This window comes from Paramisgurnus dabryanus, chromosome 5 (assembly GCF_030506205.2).
Source record: "Paramisgurnus dabryanus chromosome 5, PD_genome_1.1, whole genome shotgun sequence".
NCBI classification, from domain to species: domain Eukaryota; kingdom Metazoa; phylum Chordata; class Actinopteri; order Cypriniformes; family Cobitidae; genus Paramisgurnus; species Paramisgurnus dabryanus.
In genome coordinates, this window is record NC_133341.1 from 20,271,117 (window position 1) to 20,288,608 (window position 17,492).

Sequence of the window (17,492 nt, forward strand, 5' to 3'; positions counted from 1 at the left end):
GGATGTAATCTAAGTCTAGACGTAATACAAATTCGTTTCTGTGTGAAATATAAACAGCACACTGTACAAATAATACAACACCATTACAAAAGTTTAAAGGAATTTATTAATAATATCAATGTCATAAGTCACGAACAAGTTGAATAAATATAAAAACTACTACAGGAAGTGGAGTTTTTAGAATTAAAAAGTCATCAGCTGACATTCCCGGGCAAATCAGCATTAAGCTGTGTCGTCAGCAAGTCTTTTCCCATCGTGCTTTTCGTCAACGCAGTCGGTGGAGAGCAACTGCGCTCGGCTGTAGAATCCGACGAGCCCGCCTCTCCATCGCGAGAGTTATTTTGTACACGTCAGTGTGACATCAGAGCAAGTCGGACGTAAGTCGGACACTTTTCTAACCGGAATGCATCTTGCGCTGATCACCGGTGATCGATTCTGCGCAGAATTTGCTCATCTCAAACAAGCCTAATGACTTCCGGCAACTTTGACGCTCTCGCCCGTGGCGGTCTGAATGCACAGTTAGGCAGCATAATGGTATTCAGTTAAAAATATAAACAGAGAGTGCCTTTGTGATAACTTATACCATATTTGAAAACTATACAATACTAATTTCTTGCTAGAAATGCAATAAAATGTGTACAGAGTGAAACTATAACTTTTTTACACTAAATTTGTGCTCCAGCTGCTTCTTGGCCCCATTTTATTTTAGCATATTGATTAATGCTGTGGCTAGTGGCTAAACTGAACTCTGGAAAAACTACATTGTAAAAAATAACAAATGTTTTGGTTTCTTTGTGAACAGAGATCAGCCAATCTGTAGTTAACATTGTATATTAAAGTACAGAGGTGGAAAGTAACGAATTACATTTACTCACGCTACTGTAATTGAGTAGTTTTTTTGTGTACTTTTACTTTTTTGAGTAGTTTTTAAAATCTGTACTTTTACTTTTACTTAAGTATGTTTTATTTAAAGTATTGTACTTTGCTACATTTTAAATCATATCCGTTACTGAGTAAAAAAATATTTTAAAAAGCAAGGTGATGAAGACGCGCAACGGATGATTGATGGGCGGGGGAATGCGCATAAAGAACCATGGAGACGGACGAGACAGGCGCGTGCTAATGCAGACCCGCCTCAGTTCAAATCTTATGAAAGAAACCCCTGGTCATATTTAAGCGACCACTTTCCACTGACGCGAAGCGAGTGTTTCATTTCTATGAAAGGTAGGATTCTTGCTCTTAAGTAAGAAATTGCACGACGCGTTTTTAATACCATGCATCTTTCGAGGTCTAGCAGCTTCGCGTCAAGTCAAACACAACTTCAAAACGTCCTTGAGAATGCACAGGTCATTAGACATTGCAGAGAGAGAGAGAGAGAAAGAGAGAGAGAGAGAGAGAGAGAGAGAGAGAGAGAGAGAGAGAGAGAGAGAGAGAGAGAGAGAGAGAGAGAGAGAGAAAAGAATAAAGGTCTGACATCAGGTACCCAGGTCAGGGAAGTAAGAAGATAATAAACGAGTCAAATGTATATAGACATGGCACTCATCTCATTATATGCTCATTTAAACTAGATATATAGTTTAATAAAATAATGTATGTTACCAGCAATACATCAATTACAACCTTACTATAGTGATTGTATTTACAAGCTGCTGACCACCTTCAAAAGTGCATAACGCACATGTAAAATCATTAAATAATATAATAAATTATTTTATTACATTTTTGTTATTGCACTTTAATTGTAAAGATGTTCCTACAATTAAAAACAACTAGTTTGAGATTTATATTACCTTGTCGTTTTTGAACTAGAATCCTCCACCACTTCCCGCTGTAAAAAAAGTAACTTTTACTCTGAGTAAAGTTAAAATGACTTACTTTTTACTTTTACTTGAGTAGATTTTTAGACAAGTAACTTTACTTTTACTTAAGTTAAATATTATTAAAGTAACTTTACTTTTACTTAAGTACAATATTTTGTTACTTTTTCCACCTCTGTTAAAGTACACATTTTACACAGTAACTTTAGCTCAGTGTAGTTTTTAGTACGCTGTAGATATGATTTTAACAACGGTAATCTACTTGTCAATTTAGCTTGTTATCAGAAATAAACTACTCTAAGACACTGGCCCTGTCCCAAATGGCACACTCCGGACTTGTGGTCCTCCTCAGAGTCCACACTTTGATGACATCACGTAGTCCAGACTTTAGGGACCCTTGATGCGAGTCCACGTGGGTGCACCGGAGTCGTATTTTGGGACAGACTCGAGCATCACACCGGAAAATAGGTAGAGAAGTTGCCCGTCAGTGTGAACTCCTCCCTTCCGTCGTCTGATTGGTTCGATTGCCCTTTCGCAAGGACTTCTGGGTTGGCAAAGTGCGCGAAGCCTGCTGCAGTGCGGGCTTCGCTGAAGACCGCATCAAGGGGGCAAAGGAGGCGCTGATGAGCACACTTCAAAGCGTAAAAATGACAGATGGGACACCCTACGGACTCGTAGACTAAGCGAGAACGCGCAATTTAAGGCCACGAGACCGAAAGTCCACATGAAGTGCGCCATTTGGGACAGGGCCACTGTTGTTTTTAGGCTTGTTCAACTTAATATGGTGACGCGAGAACCGACAGGCGGATGACGTCAAAATAACGCTCTCGCGGTACTGTGATACGCCTGTCGGTTCTTGCGGCGCCACACGAAGTCAAACAAGCCTATTTTATGTGTAAGTTTTCGTAACGTTTAAGTTATGTTTGTTCCACGAAAGCCGTTTGTTTATGTTGTTACTGCTGAAACTGTCTGCACTGAGAAAGAGGCTGGTTTACCAAACAACACAACAAAATCGCGCTCATGTTTGGCAGAGGCTCATTAAAGAATATAATACCGTTCAATTTCTTGCAAAAACCGACTGGCTTGGCTTCACAAGACATTATATCATCAGTCAGCCGTGCGGATTACGTTTTTATCGATAAAGCCAGCTTGCTCAGTTTTCTGCCTTTTAATTCACTTTTTAATTTGTTGGCTCCATCCCATTCCCATGCACTGAGAAATTTCGAACCATTCTGAAAAACTAACTCATTGCTTAAGACTATTTTTAAGCATAAAATGTACTCTACATTTTTGTTGTTGTGTGTTTAATTTATGAAACCTTGCCAGGTATACAGTATGAACTGTTTTATAAAAGCAATAACTGACAGCTGAAGGATTTCAGGTCCTTTATCGAGAAATTTATACAACAAAACATTTGTTTTTAAATTTATGAACGCAGGTACCAAAGATCAATGGTAATATTGCAACAGTATGTTTAAAAGAAAATCGCGTTTGTTTATAGTTATCGCATTCGTCTGTCTGACTGACTGACTGACTGACTGAGCGGAAACTCTGTGGTTTTACTACAACCTGTTGCGCCATGACGATGAATGACAAAACTTATGACTGAGAACAATGTTCAAGTGCCATGCCCACTTCGTTTTGCCGGGCTTACAGCCTTTAACATACGTCACTATATACAATACTACTACTTACCAACAAATGTCGTTGCTATCATTTTTCCTCGCTGGATCGCGTCGCATACACGGCATCCATGGGTAACCAACAGCAATGCCAGATCATCACCGCGACTGCAGTTATGTTGCTGGCGGTCGGTGGCATTCTTCTGACCGTCATTCCCACTGAAGACATCAAAGAGCCAGCACAGTTCATGGTAATATATTATTTTTCATTCAATAAACCTGCTACAAATTGAAAAGAGGTCTGTGTGAAGTACAGTAAGCATCCCACTGCCGTGCAACGTTTCAGTAGATTGTAGCCTGCTTATCTGTGTTTTGAATCAATTAGTTCCGGTTGTGCAAATAAACTTTGCACATCGGTTACACATTTCTTGTTGCACTCATTGATTTATGGGACTTAGTTACTGAGTCTTGCATAAGCATTAAGAGATTGCTGTCTCGTAGAATGAATGGGTTTACAGTAACTAGTTTAACTATGATATTTGCAGAGTAACCAACTTTACACATTTTCCAATACAGGGACCATAGTATAACCATAAGATGTGTAATGTGTATTAAAACTATGGTAATGCAAAATGGTAATCAGTTTACAAAAAAAAGGGTATACTTTTAAAATAATAATAATAAAATCTTGTTTATTTTTCGTAAGTGTCAACCCATGAATATTTTTGTAATATATGTTCTTTTTAAAGTAAATCAATGTATATTTCTAATTGCCTCTGTTTCTTTACCCTGCTTTTAAATGAGATGTTGAAACTTCATATTTCCCCTAAATCAATTATTCAAATTTCTCAGCAGATTATAAAATTAAATAATTTTTCCTTTTATTGAAATCCAACATATTATGAGTTTTTAATCCGTGTTTAAATGTTTAGTTTGTCCTAACTTTCCCAACAGAGTTCAACATCATTACTACTATATTTTATGTAGGGACATTTTATTTTGGTAGACCATGACAGTGAGTCACTGTTGATAAGCAAACTCAAACATGTTTCGAGTTGCCTAAATAACACAGAGATCTTTGAAACAAATAGCTTTTAGAGATTACCATTCAACTGCAAGTGCATGCAAACTGTAGGCAAAGCGTGTAGACTGGTTGAGATTATCATGGTTTGCATGTATGAATAGGGTTCAGGTAGTGTCTTGCCCAAAATACACAATCACTCTGGAGCTTGCAGTGCAGGTGTGTCATAAAAGAGACATAATATATAAATGGCATTTGTTTTTTTTTAATCTATCGCTATTTAATACTTTATTTGATAGTTGTGCTGAAAATAGGACATCAAAGATGTTTTTGATTTTTAAATGAATCATCATATTTGCTCAGAAAGCTCTATGTGAGCCATGGTAACCTGAATACTATTTTGCATTATGAATTAACTAAGGAAAAGGTTCGACAGCTTATACTTTGATCATTTTTAAAGAGGGGTTAAAGTGGGTGCAAGCATAGCTTCAAATGGGACGGTAAATGATTCAAAAAGTATTAGCTATTAAACATGTTACTGTTTGCATGATATTAGATTAAATCTGATCTACAATATTTCAAAGCAAACTAAACTGCATCAGCTAAAAATAGATAGTAGACAGACAGTAACCCAACTATAACTTTGTTTCAATCATAACAATGCACATTACTAAAGCCCACACACCCTGTTTTTATACAAAACCAAATGCAGTGTCGATAAGCTGTGGCTTTGTCACCTTTTGATTGTAATCTGAATAGGCTTTACCAGCATGTTTAAAAGATCAAATAAGCAAACTGTATCATATTGTATTGCTCATTTTGTACTTCTTAAATGGATGGAAATGAAAAGTAAATAAATGCATAAAATAAAACATTTGTGCCAGTTAACAACATTGGTGAATAGGTGCTTTATATGGAGTACATTTTATTGTAGCTGGCCTGAATTTTTGTATCTTTAAGTTCTTTCGATCTATTGTTTGTTACAGTATGGCATAGTCTTGGATGCTGGGTCCTCCCATACAGCCATGTTCATCTACAGATGGCCAGCAGACAAGCAAAACGGTACAGGCGTTGTGAGTCAACACTCAGAGTGTCATGTTAAAGGTGAGTAATCAAACATTACAATGTGAGATTGCTCAAACTATCCTATTTATAACTATAATTTTATGTATCGCAAACTCCAGAATTTGTCTTCAATTAAATCTATATATGAAGAGTTTGGTTCCAAAACGCAATAAACGCCATTTTTGAAGAAAAAAAATCAGTTACTGCCAAAATCAGTATTATATCAGGTCAGTATTTAAAAGTAAATTCTTAATTTTACGCAAAATCCAATATCTGCTGTGTTATTCCGTCATCTTTTCTCCCTTTTTTCCCAAAACGCAATAAACGCCACTCCTCCTTTTCTACAGAATGCAATAAATCCGCTCCACAAATTACAGCGCACCATTCCACGCAATGTAAACCAACAATGGCGGCGCGTTGAGTACACAGAGTCCTAGTTTTCCTCATCTACTTTGTACTTTGTGATCAACAAACAAACAAAAACAAAATAATACTTTAATAGCATTGATAAACCTGTGGTGGCTTTCTGTGACGGGAAAGAAACGTAAGCCATCAACATTTAATAAATTAAGCAAGAGGCACTCGGGAGACGATCGCTTGTTCTCCCGACAGCATCTAGCTTCTCTCGTGCTAACACATTGACCCCAGGGGGATCTTATGAAAAACTTTCCATAATTTTACTCAAAATCAACACAGCTGATCGCTGTGAAAAAGGTATAGGACGACGCCAAGTATAACCGCGCAGCAATGACAGTGTTCCTTACTAATATGACAAAGTAAGTGTTTTGATTAATGCCATTAATGTTTATTTTTTTAATCAGTGTGTACAACTGTTCAACTAAATGAATATAAAATGGCAAAAATGAATGCACATTTATATATAGATTGAATAGATTTATAGAATTTTGCACACAAAAAAAAAAACTTTATTGCGATTTATTGCATTTTGTGGCAAAAATTATTCGTTTTTATAATAAATCTTTGAAAATCAAGTTATGGATTAGAATTTTTTATGTTTTTATAACCTAAAGATGCTATGTGAAAGTTTGTAACGGAAAATAGTGGTTTTCATCTTGTCACTTTCTTGGAATATATATACGGTATATTGGATACCCAGACTTGGTTTCGATATGTATTAGACTTTCTAAGAGTTGCTCACATAAGAAACATTTCAAAATCCATGCATTGGAAATGAGAAGTTTTACTTCATTTTTTTTGAAAGAACAACGTAAGATTATCAATTAGTTTTGCTTTTAGTTTCTCTTCATAGATTAAATGGAAACGGTAAAAATAAAGGTTGCCATATGTGCACTTTGCACACTTCCTGTTTTGTGGTGATGCCTTAGCTGTGACCTTTATGAGCATTTCATAATCTTTCATCTCAAGCTCATCTGCAGAGCAGACATTAACATTTACATTTAGGCACTTACGCTTTTACCCCAAAATTAGAAAACAATAAAGTTATTTGTAATAGGGAGGCCATAAAGAAGTGCTTATACCAAGTTACTAGTTTTCACAATATTCCAAAATGATACCTGTTGAGAGAAAGAGCGATTTGCATTTAATCGGGACTCTAACATCATCTATGTAAATAAAATAGGAACCTTAAAGTTCTTTATTTACTCTGTGTGGGCATACTTCCTAAAATATTACGCGGAATTTGATGATTTGCTTTAGTTGTTTGATGACTGATCCTCATTCTTCCTCTTTCACTTTATCTCACTTTCCCTAACCAGGAGGTGGGATCTCCAGTTATGCGGGTATTAAAGGAGGAGCAGCCCAGAGCCTTCAGGAATGTATGGAACAAGCTGTTCACAACATCCCCAAACCTAGACACAAACTTACTCCTCTGTATCTTGGGGCCACAGCAGGCATGAGACTGTTGAAGTGAGTCAGGAAGCTCACAGTGTTTTCTTACTGTGGTAAAATCAGTGAAACATGCAGCCTTTTAATGGCTTCTTTAATAATTTTTACAATGCACCCATTACTGCCATGCCAATATAATTTAGGCTATACAAAGTCCCCAGTTGTCATTTAAACCTGCAGGAACAATAATACAGTACATGAGCATGGAAAAACTGTGTTGAAATAAAGTAAAATGCTTTGTAAGATAACAAATATACATGCTTGTGTCTTATCACAGTATTTCTAAACCCAAAGAGTCAAATGAGATTTTGAAAGAAGTGGGAGATAAGCTGAAGTCCTACCCGTTCAGCTTTAAAGGAGCCACGATTTTAAGTGGACAAGAGGAGGGAGCCTATGGATGGGTCACAGTCAACTACCTGCTTGAGAACTATATTAAGGTAAATGCTGTGTTTTAAATTGTTTTTATTATATCTATCTTGTTCAGTCATTCAATATTCGGTCCAAAAGGAAAATCGCTATAAGTTACACAAAGATCTTGTTATTCTCTATTCTATTAAACTCTGTTAAATTTTTTCACTGATGCTTTAAAGCCTCAAAAGCACTAAAATCAGGCACCTATAATGTAACATCATGGTACTAGCAATACCTAACTCATGTTTTTTTCCCCCAGGGAATACGCATACTGATTAAATGAACAACTTGGATGCACTGCAGGCCACTTTTGATATAAGCTTTTACCATAAATGCATAAATATTATTATCCTTCTTCTGTAGTTAGTTATAATACATCTAGACTGTTCTTAATGAGGAAGCATGTGTCTGCAGTAATTTGCTCTTTTAAGATCTTCTTTTAGACAAAACAAAATATGCCATTCTCAAAACCAGTTGAAACACAACAAAGCCCTGGGTATAGTCTGTTTTTTACGCATATGCGCACATGCACACAGCCTTGCGAAGCATAGTTAATTTGACTCATACATGTGTGCTAATCCATACGCATTGCAACAATTTGCAATACCCCTCGTAGCCTACATACTCTCCTGTACACGCATGCATGACCTACACATACAATGTATGCAGGGTTTAAAAAATCTGGTGGTGCACATACAGTATGCATATGCACCTAGAGGAGAATGTCTCATGTAGCCCAGGAGATGCATTGCATTTTGTCGCAATGCACATGCGTTGAACGTCTGCGGGCACACATGAGTAAAATATACTTTGCAATCGTGCGCATACGTTTGCGTACATGTAAAAAACAGACTGTACTTCGGGCTTGATTCAGTTTAGTATAAGCTTGACGTTTTGACGAATCATGCTTTTTGCATAAAAACGTGCATGGTGGTTTGATGCAAAAACCAGTGCCTACACGCTGTCAGTAAAAAATATCAATGTTTTTTTATGTACTTTAAATATGATTTTTAATTTGCCACCAGCCCTGCTCTCAGTTTCTCTCTCTTCTCTCCCTTGTTCATTTTCCAGTATGGTTTTGTGGGTCACTGGCTGTCCCCAGGCAGACCCACGATCGGTGCACTAGACTTTGGTGGAGCTTCGACTCAGATCACTTTTGTGACTGAAGAAACCATAGAGAACAAGGATAATTTCATGAAATTGCAGCTGTATGGGAAAGACTATAAGATTTACACCCAGAGCTTTCTGTGCTATGGGAGAGATCAGGTGTTACTCAGACTGCTGGCACATCTGATAATGGTAAATTATTTCCCTTCATATTGTAGCATATAGAATTATACCTGAAACAGCACCTATACATGTATTACCACATCTCTTTATCAAATCATTATGTAGGGGGATAGTTAACCTAAAAATAAAAATTCTGTCATCAGTTAGTCACCTTTAAGTTGTTACAACCTGTATACATTTCTTTGTTCTGCTAAACACAAAGAAATATATTTGTAATCAAGCAGAAAACAGGAGCACCATTCACTTCCATATAAGGCTGGAAAACACTATGCAAGTCAATGGTGCTAAAAAAAAACTGTTTTGTTACAAATGTTGCTCAAAATATCTTCTTTTGTGTTCAGCGGAACAAAGAAATTTGTAAAGGTTTGTAACAAATTAAAGGTTTCTAACTACAGAATTTTCATTTTTGGGTGAACTATCCTTTTAAAGGTGCAATGTGTAAATTTTAGCGGCATCTAGTGGTGAGGTTGTGAATTGCAACCAGTGGCTCAGTCCACTGTTCTTTCCTTGCTTTTGAAACTCATATAGAAGCTACAGTAGCCATCACCAAAAAAATGACATCGATGGAGACAACTTAGTATAAAAAGTGTGTCCGTTAAGGGCTTTTGTTAGAAACATGGCGGCACAAAATGGCGACTTCCATTTAAGGGGACCCTCTGTGTATGTAGATAATAACGTCTCATTCTAAGGTAATAAAAACGTAACGGTTCATTATGAAAGGGTCTTTATACACCCCTGATTATACAGTTTTGTATATTATTTTGCATTTCTGTCAAGAGATCCTTTAAAAAATTACACACTGCACCTTTAAAATCATCCAGCATATTTTAAATGATTTTGAGATGAACACGAGTGTTTAGAGTTTGCTACCATACTTGATGCTTCTATTTCTTTGTGTGTCTTTTAGACTCAAGGATCAGACAGCTCTGTAGTTCACCCCTGCTATCCTGCAGGTTACAGTGACTCTGTAAAGCTGAGCAGCGTGTTTGATACTCCATGCGTTAACAGACAAACTCCTTATAAACCTGATGACAACCTGCAAATTACTGGTACTGGAGACTACAATCAGTGTCTGGGAAATGTTTCTCGTCTCTTTTCTTTCAACAACTGTTCTTATTCCAAATGCTCTTTTGATGGAGTCTTCCAGCCCAACATTACAGGAAACTTCATGGTAGGAGATTGCTTATTACTTTTAATGGAACATTAAAGGGACACTCCACTTTTTTTGAAAATATGCTCATTTTCCAGCTCCCCTAGTGTTAAACATTAGATTTTTACTGTTTTGAAATCCATTCAGCTGATCTCCGGGGCTGGCGCTACCTCTTTTAGCATAGTTTAGCATAATCCATTTAATCTGATTAGACCATTAGCATGGCGCTAAAAATATCCAAAGAGTTTCGATGTTTTTCCTATTTAAACTTGTCTCTTCTTTAGTTACATCGTGTACTAAGACAGATGGAAAATTAAAAGTTACGATTTTCTAGGCAGTATGATGACTAGGTACTATACTCTCATTCTGACGACCAACGCGACTTCCAGAGAACGAACCCGAAAACATGTTCGGGACGTGTCCGGCGGAACTGGCACAAATGGCCACCCTATTCTGACGTAATAATTAAGGACTTTGCTGCCATAACATGGCTGCAGGAGGCGCTATGATATTACACAGCAGCCGAAAGTAGTCCCTTAGTAACTTTTAATAGCAGGTACTATTTTCGGGCAGTGCATAATATCACTACGCCTGCTGCAGCCATGTTACAGCTGCAAAGTCCTTGATTATTACGACAGAATGAGAGTATAGATCTTAGCCATATCTGCCTAGAAAATCGCAACTTATAATATTCTATCGGTCTTAGTACACGATGTAACTACAGAAGAGTCAAGTTTTAAATAGAAAAAATATCCAAACTTTTTGGTTATTTTTTAGCGTGATGCTAATGGTCTAATCAGATTCAATGGATTAAGCTAAGCTATGCTAAAAGTGCTAGGGCCAGACCCGGAGATCAGCTGAATGGATTCCAAAAATGTAAAAATCAAATGTTTAACTCTAGGGAAGCTGGAAAATGAGCATATTTTCAAAAAAAAGTGGAATGTCCCTTTAACGCTATACAGCACACATTCTGTTTAAATATATATGTTTATCAACTGACATTATATGCTTTTTATTTTTCATCTCTTGAGCCATTAGAGATACATTAGTGTCTTGATTTGTGTGTTAAACAGTTATTAAATAGCGCAGCTTAATGCTTTTAAATCAATTGAAATGAATCTCCTGGGTACTTTGTGTCATAATTATGGCAATGTAATCTTTCTTTGTTACAGGCATTTTCTGCATTCTTCTACACTCATTCATTCCTTCAAGAAACTACTGGCATCACCATCACCTCCCCAGCACACTTCAAGCACGCTGCCCGTGCTGTCTGCAACATGAGCTTTCAAGAGGTACCACCCCGCTGGGCTTATTTTGAGCCTGCTATTCGGAGAGATAGACTTTCTCTGTATCTCAGCAATCAACTACTGGGCCAAAGTCCGAGAGTCTCAGGTTCTCAGAGAACTTGCTTTCATCTTCAATGAAGATATTTAATATGTGTACTCTGGATTCCATGATGTAGTGTATGCAGATCTGCTGACCTATTTTTTTGGCCAGGCTTTATTTTAGTATTTGATTTTAAATTTTAAATAGAGTTTAGATACACCCTCTATAGGTGTTTTATTTTTTATAGAACTCTCGCTAAAATTCTAACTTCTGCTTTTTATCTGTTAGATAAACACTAAGGTTCCGAATCAGGGAAACCGTTTGAAGGATTACTGTGCAGTCTCCATCTTTGTCCAGGAGCTCCTGATAAATGGATATGGCTTTAATAATTTCTCCTTCCCACACATATCTTTCCAGAGAAAGGTAAGCCCCACTTTAAAGGGGCCATGGCATGAAAATCTGACTTTTTCCATGTTTAAGTGCTATGATTGGGTCCCCAGTGCTTCTATCAACCTAGAAAATGTGAAAAAGATCAACCCAGTAACTTGGTTTTGGTAAACCATTCTCTGCAAGAACATGAAAAAATAGGTTGTTGAAATTTGTCTCTCCTTATGATGTCATAAGGAGCTCTTATTATAATAATACCACCCCTTAATCTGCACTATCCAACCACAGCACTGCCATTTAGTGCAGAGAAAAGCACAATTGAGTTTTAATGCAACAAACCACCATCATTGTGATCAGTGTTTGAATTTCATCAGCTCATTTGAACATTAAAGGACACACCCAAAACTGCACATTTTTGCATACACCTACAAAGTGGCAATTTTAGCATGCTATAATAAATTATTTTTATGGTATTTTGAACTAAAACTTCACATATGTGCTCTGGGGACACCAAAGATTTATTTGACATCTTAAAAAAGTCTTGTGCCATGGCCCCTTTAAGACAGCCCTGCAAGGATTTAAATCTATTAAATGAAAGTCTTCACTAATTACTTTTTTAATTAAAGTGACATGTTTGTCAAATATGGCCACCCATACTCGAAATGTGGCCTCTGCATTTAACCTATCCCAGTAAGTAGTGAGCACATGTACTGCAAGTAGTAAACACACACACAATCGAAGCAGTGGGCAGCTATCAATGCAGTACCCAGGGGAGCAATTGAGGGAAAGATGCCTTGCTCAAGGGCACCCTGATTGTAATCAAAGCTCATCTTTTCTGCATTTACCTGACTAACACCTAACTGTTTAACTTTCCTAGCTACAACCCAACATGGCCTTGTAAACTGCACTTTATGTAAGCTCATTGACAAAATGTTAAAGGAACATGCCCACATTTTGGGAATTTAGCTTATTCACCGTCTCCCCCATAGTTAGATAAGTCCATACATACCTTTCTCATCTCCGTGCGTGCTGTAACTCTGTCTGACGCAGCCCCCGCTAGCTTAGCTTAGCACAAAGACTGGAAGTGAATGGCTCCAGCTAGCATACTGCTCCCAATAAGTGAGAAAATAACGCAAACATTTTCCTATTTATGTGTTGTGATTTGTAAAGTCACACAGTGTAAAAATAACAAGGTCATTTGAGACAGCCATCTTTTAACAGTATACATACTGTTGTTCGTGTTATTTTGTCACTTATTGGGAGCAGTTTGCTAGCTGGAGCCATTCACTTCTAGTCTTTGTGCTAAGCTAAGCTAGCAGGGCTGCGTCAGACAGAGTTATAGTACGCACAGAGATGAGAAAGGTATGTATGGACTTATCTAACTATGGGGGATACGGTGAATAAGCTAAATTCCCAAAATGTGGGCGTGTTCCTTTAAATGCTCTCTCATTTTTAAGTTGCTTTGCATTAAACCATCTGCTAGCAATAAATAAGTGTAGATGTCTTATTTTTACCCCTCCCCTCCTACCACCTGCTACTGTATATAGAGGATACCTTTCATGATCCAATAATAATCCTATAGATAGAGTCGAGTTTTGAATGTTGTTATGCCTTGATAAGAAAATGTCAACAAGTTACTTTGGTTTGCAGGCGGGAGAGACCTCTGTTGGCTGGTCCCTTGGCTACATGCTAAGTTTAAGCAACCTGCTTCCTGCCGAAGATTTATCTCTGAGAAAAGGACTGAATCCTCATGCCTGGAATGCCCTGGTCTTCATTTTTTCATTCCTTCTTATAATGGCTATATTTTTTCTGCTGCGTGCTAACTGTAAGAAAGAAAGTGGTAAGAAAGAAAGTAGTGATGGTATTGTTTAATTACAAACACAAGGCACTGAATGTATTACATTGCTCGCCTTGTATATTATTATGCGTTGAAGACGCATAATAATCTGTCCTTAGTGAAGATAGTGGCCAACCTCTACTGTTTACAATACAACAAAAATTATGATGCAAAAGAAGTGTGTAAGCATTTTGTACTTTTCATCAACATTTCAGCAATTTATTTCTTATTAGTGATATTTTAGGAGAGATTTTGCCAGTTTTGATTGAAACAGAGGATGTTTTGCCAGTGTTTTTATTTGTGCTACTTTGTCTTTTTTTAAATGAATGTGGTTTTATGTGAATTTAGGTAAGGTATGCCTACTGTGCCTTAAAGGGATGGTTCGCTCAAAAATGAAATTTCTCATTTATTCACCCTCATATTGTTCTGATGAACACAAAGGAAGATATTGATAAATGTTTGTAAAAGATCAAAAACCCCATTGACTTCAATAGTATTTTTTCCCACTATGGATGTCAATGGGGCTTCTTATCGGTTTGCTTACAAACATTCCTTAATCCTTTGTGTTCATCAGAACAGATACATTTATTTAGGTTTGTAACAACATGAGATTGAATAAATGATGACAGAATTTTCATTTTTTGGGTGAACTATCCCTTTAACAAAAGCAATTGTTTGCTTAATGTTTCTTGTGTAGCATTCTGTATGATTCAATATGAAGTTAAAGACACTGAAATGTTCAAAATAGAAGTTTTATATGTATACCAAAATGAATTGCAGTTTTGAAAACTGTATTGCTTCTGTTTCTGCTGAATAATGCAAAGTTGTGTATGTCATTAAATTATCACATTTAATAACTCTGTGAGACGTGTGCATTTTTACATAAACAGCACTCAATAGTAATCAGATTCAGTAATGCTTACTGTGCCTATAATAAATAATAATCTCTGGAACCCTGGTCCATTTCAATCCAGGACTAGGCCTTAGTTATATTAGGACATTTAAGTAGTTTTTACAAACAAACATTACAAAAAACAATACTGGTGTGCATCTTAAGACAAAACAATAGCACTGATGTCAATACAAGGTGTTTTTAAATTAAGAAAACATGCATTTTAGGACTAAGATAAGCAATGTCTGGGAAACCAACCGTAGTGTATAGTATTACTATTAAGGCTGTACTAATATTTTTTTAATGTGTCTTTGTTATAGAGGATGTCTATATAGTGGTTCTTCTTGTGTTATAAGGCAGTGGTTCTCAAACTGGGGGTCGAGGCTGCGAGATAGTGCCAGGGGGCCCAAGTTTTATGACATTTTATAAAATACATTAATTTATCATGAATTCTGTGTAAGTAAACCTAAAAAAATAAGGCTACTAACCAACAGCACTACTTTGTATACTGTAATATGTTTTGTCTAAATTTAGAACAAAATTGTTATACATTTTCTTTGGGGGGGGGGGGCACACAGGAATGCACCGTATACAAAGGGGGGGGGGGGGCACATGATGAAAAAATTTGAGAACCACTGTTATAAGGCATATCATAACATGGAAAGGATGGAGCTTATCCCTGCATCTCATTATAGATAGGAAACACCCTGGACAGATGGCCAGTCTTTCACAGGGCTCACACACCTAGAGTTAATTTTTAGTAACTCCAGTGTACCTAATCTGAAACACACAGGGAGAACATGCAAACTCCAGAAAGGTCTTGTGGCTCACCCAGGATTCAAACCAGGAACCTTCTTGTTGTGAACATAGACCGTAAAAAAATAGGTTGTGAAGCAAATATTACCGAACTGTAAGAAAGTCATATTAGGGTATATTTTCTTGCATTTCAGAAATGATCTTGTTGTATTATTCAAGTGGAAAATTGATATGTTAGTAAATTGTTCACAATGCACTCCCTATCACATCATTCAACACACCAGACAATTCCAAGTCAATAAGCTTGTTTTTGAAGCGGCGCTGCAAGAACAGACAGGCAGATGACGTCAAAGTACCGCGAGAGCGATTCGAGAAATCCCACATAGATGTGTAGTTTCGAATCGCTCTCGCGGTACTTTGACGTCATTTTGACGCCGCATGAAGTTGAACACTCCTTGTTGCCACAGAACAGAGATCTCCAAGCAAGTGGTGGTGTTAATGACTACAACTGGGGGGGAGGGGGGGGGGTTGAGTGTGCCCTGTCTATCTGTCATTCATTATAAGAAGCCTCGCTCCAGTTTTTCAGAGCTCCCACTCACTCCTACAGAGGTTACCGCCTTGATTTGGAGATCTTCAAGGCTTTCCTCAACGATTCTTATGTGGTAAGAGGATGGCGCCACCTATTGATCAAAAGGTTGAAACGAAATCTGCATGTAGTAGTAGGCTATATAAATCTTATGAATGTGGCATCTGTTTTTATAACTTATACCAACATTTAAGACTCCCTTTTATTGTTTAAGTTCATCTTCAGTTTAAGTTTAGAATCCTAAAAGGGTCTGTAATTTAATACGGCTAGCTTTATCTACTACAATAACATTTTTTAAACTTTCTCTCCCTCTACAAAACATAATCATTATCAATTATATTAAAGTTTTTTCACTCTCTACACATCGATCTGCATGTCAGCTTTTACATTACTAAACTACCAAAATCCCCTTTGATTCATGGGAATTATGCTCCTTATAGCGCCCCACAGTGTCCTATTGTTCGCATGCAGAAGTAGTGTGTGGAATTTGGGAGTTTCTTTTGTATGTGCTACTTCACCATATGGTAGACAATAATAGCGACGATAAAAATAACTAAAACAAAGAGGTTAATGGCTGTCTGTCTTTTTGTATGTATGTATGACACCAAATATGGTTTTATAGAAACTTGCGCCACACCACACAAACTGACCCATTTGCTTCATTTAAAAATTATTTGCTGAAACCCCAAACCTTTTACGTATACGGATGATAGATTGCAGATTCGGACCTGTTTGACAGGTCTGATTACTTTAGTATGAAGTAAACACCTCAGGCGTCGGATGTTTTAAATTGAAGTATCATAACTAATGTTTTCATTGTACTTTCGCTTACATATATTAAGAAGACGCGTTTATCCAAAGCAAACCTAAAACAGCTCAAAGTAGCATAGCGGTCCGTGTATCATCCGATCATTTAATTATTACATTCAATGTGGCAAACGAAAAAAGAAATAAACTGTCCATAATTCGTTTATTTGTTTTTCTGTATGCAACAAAAAACAACGAAACCTTCAATGAATTCCCATTTTCAGCTTAAAACGAGAAATCAAATAAACAAAAAAACAAAAACGAAATAACGATTCCAAATCTTCTTTTTCTTGTCTTTATTCATTTTAATACTCTGGCGTGTGCACGTGTGCGCATGCGCAATGTACTGTGGCTAACATTCCGTGACCTATCGAATTCTGTGGCTAGAGGTCGCTGTTTAGTAATTATTCACGCAAGATCGCGCCTGGCGCCCGTGCATATTTTATCGTGAGCGCGGCAGGGGAGTTTCGCGATGACGTCATGTTACCTTGTGCTCTATGAATGAAGCAGTCAGACTTTGTGAGAAGCGAACGCGCCGATTAAAATGAAGCAAAATAAGTTCTTGCCTAAAAGACAATAACATCACAAATGTTTTTCTGTTTGTTTAAAATTCCAAATGTTTTTTACTTGGGACTGTTGCTGTTTGTTACATATACAGT

General features: G+C 37.1%; 1 protein-coding gene and 1 long non-coding RNA gene across 2 annotated transcripts in view; one reads left to right on the forward strand and one right to left on the reverse strand.

Annotated features, from left to right (window-relative positions):
• Positions 1-3,651, reverse strand: part of LOC135732294 (uncharacterized) — a 32,715-nt gene extending 29,064 nt beyond the window's left edge. The window contains exon 1 of the long non-coding RNA XR_010526735.1: positions 3,513-3,651. This is a non-coding gene — a long non-coding RNA (uncharacterized lncRNA). The remainder of the gene's footprint in view (positions 1-3,512) is intronic.
• entpd2a.1 (ectonucleoside triphosphate diphosphohydrolase 2a, tandem duplicate 1) lies at positions 3,513-14,650 on the forward strand. Its single transcript, XM_065250234.2, has 9 exons — positions 3,513-3,690; positions 5,447-5,564; positions 7,262-7,412; positions 7,669-7,828; positions 8,874-9,101; positions 10,000-10,263; positions 11,415-11,534; positions 11,857-11,991; positions 13,606-14,650. The coding sequence occupies exons 1-9, from the start codon at positions 3,571-3,573 to the stop codon at positions 13,825-13,827; spliced, it is 1,518 nt and encodes a 505-aa protein (XP_065106306.1). The 5' UTR covers positions 3,513-3,570; the 3' UTR covers positions 13,828-14,650.
• Positions 14,651-17,492: the final 2,842 nt, after the last annotated feature.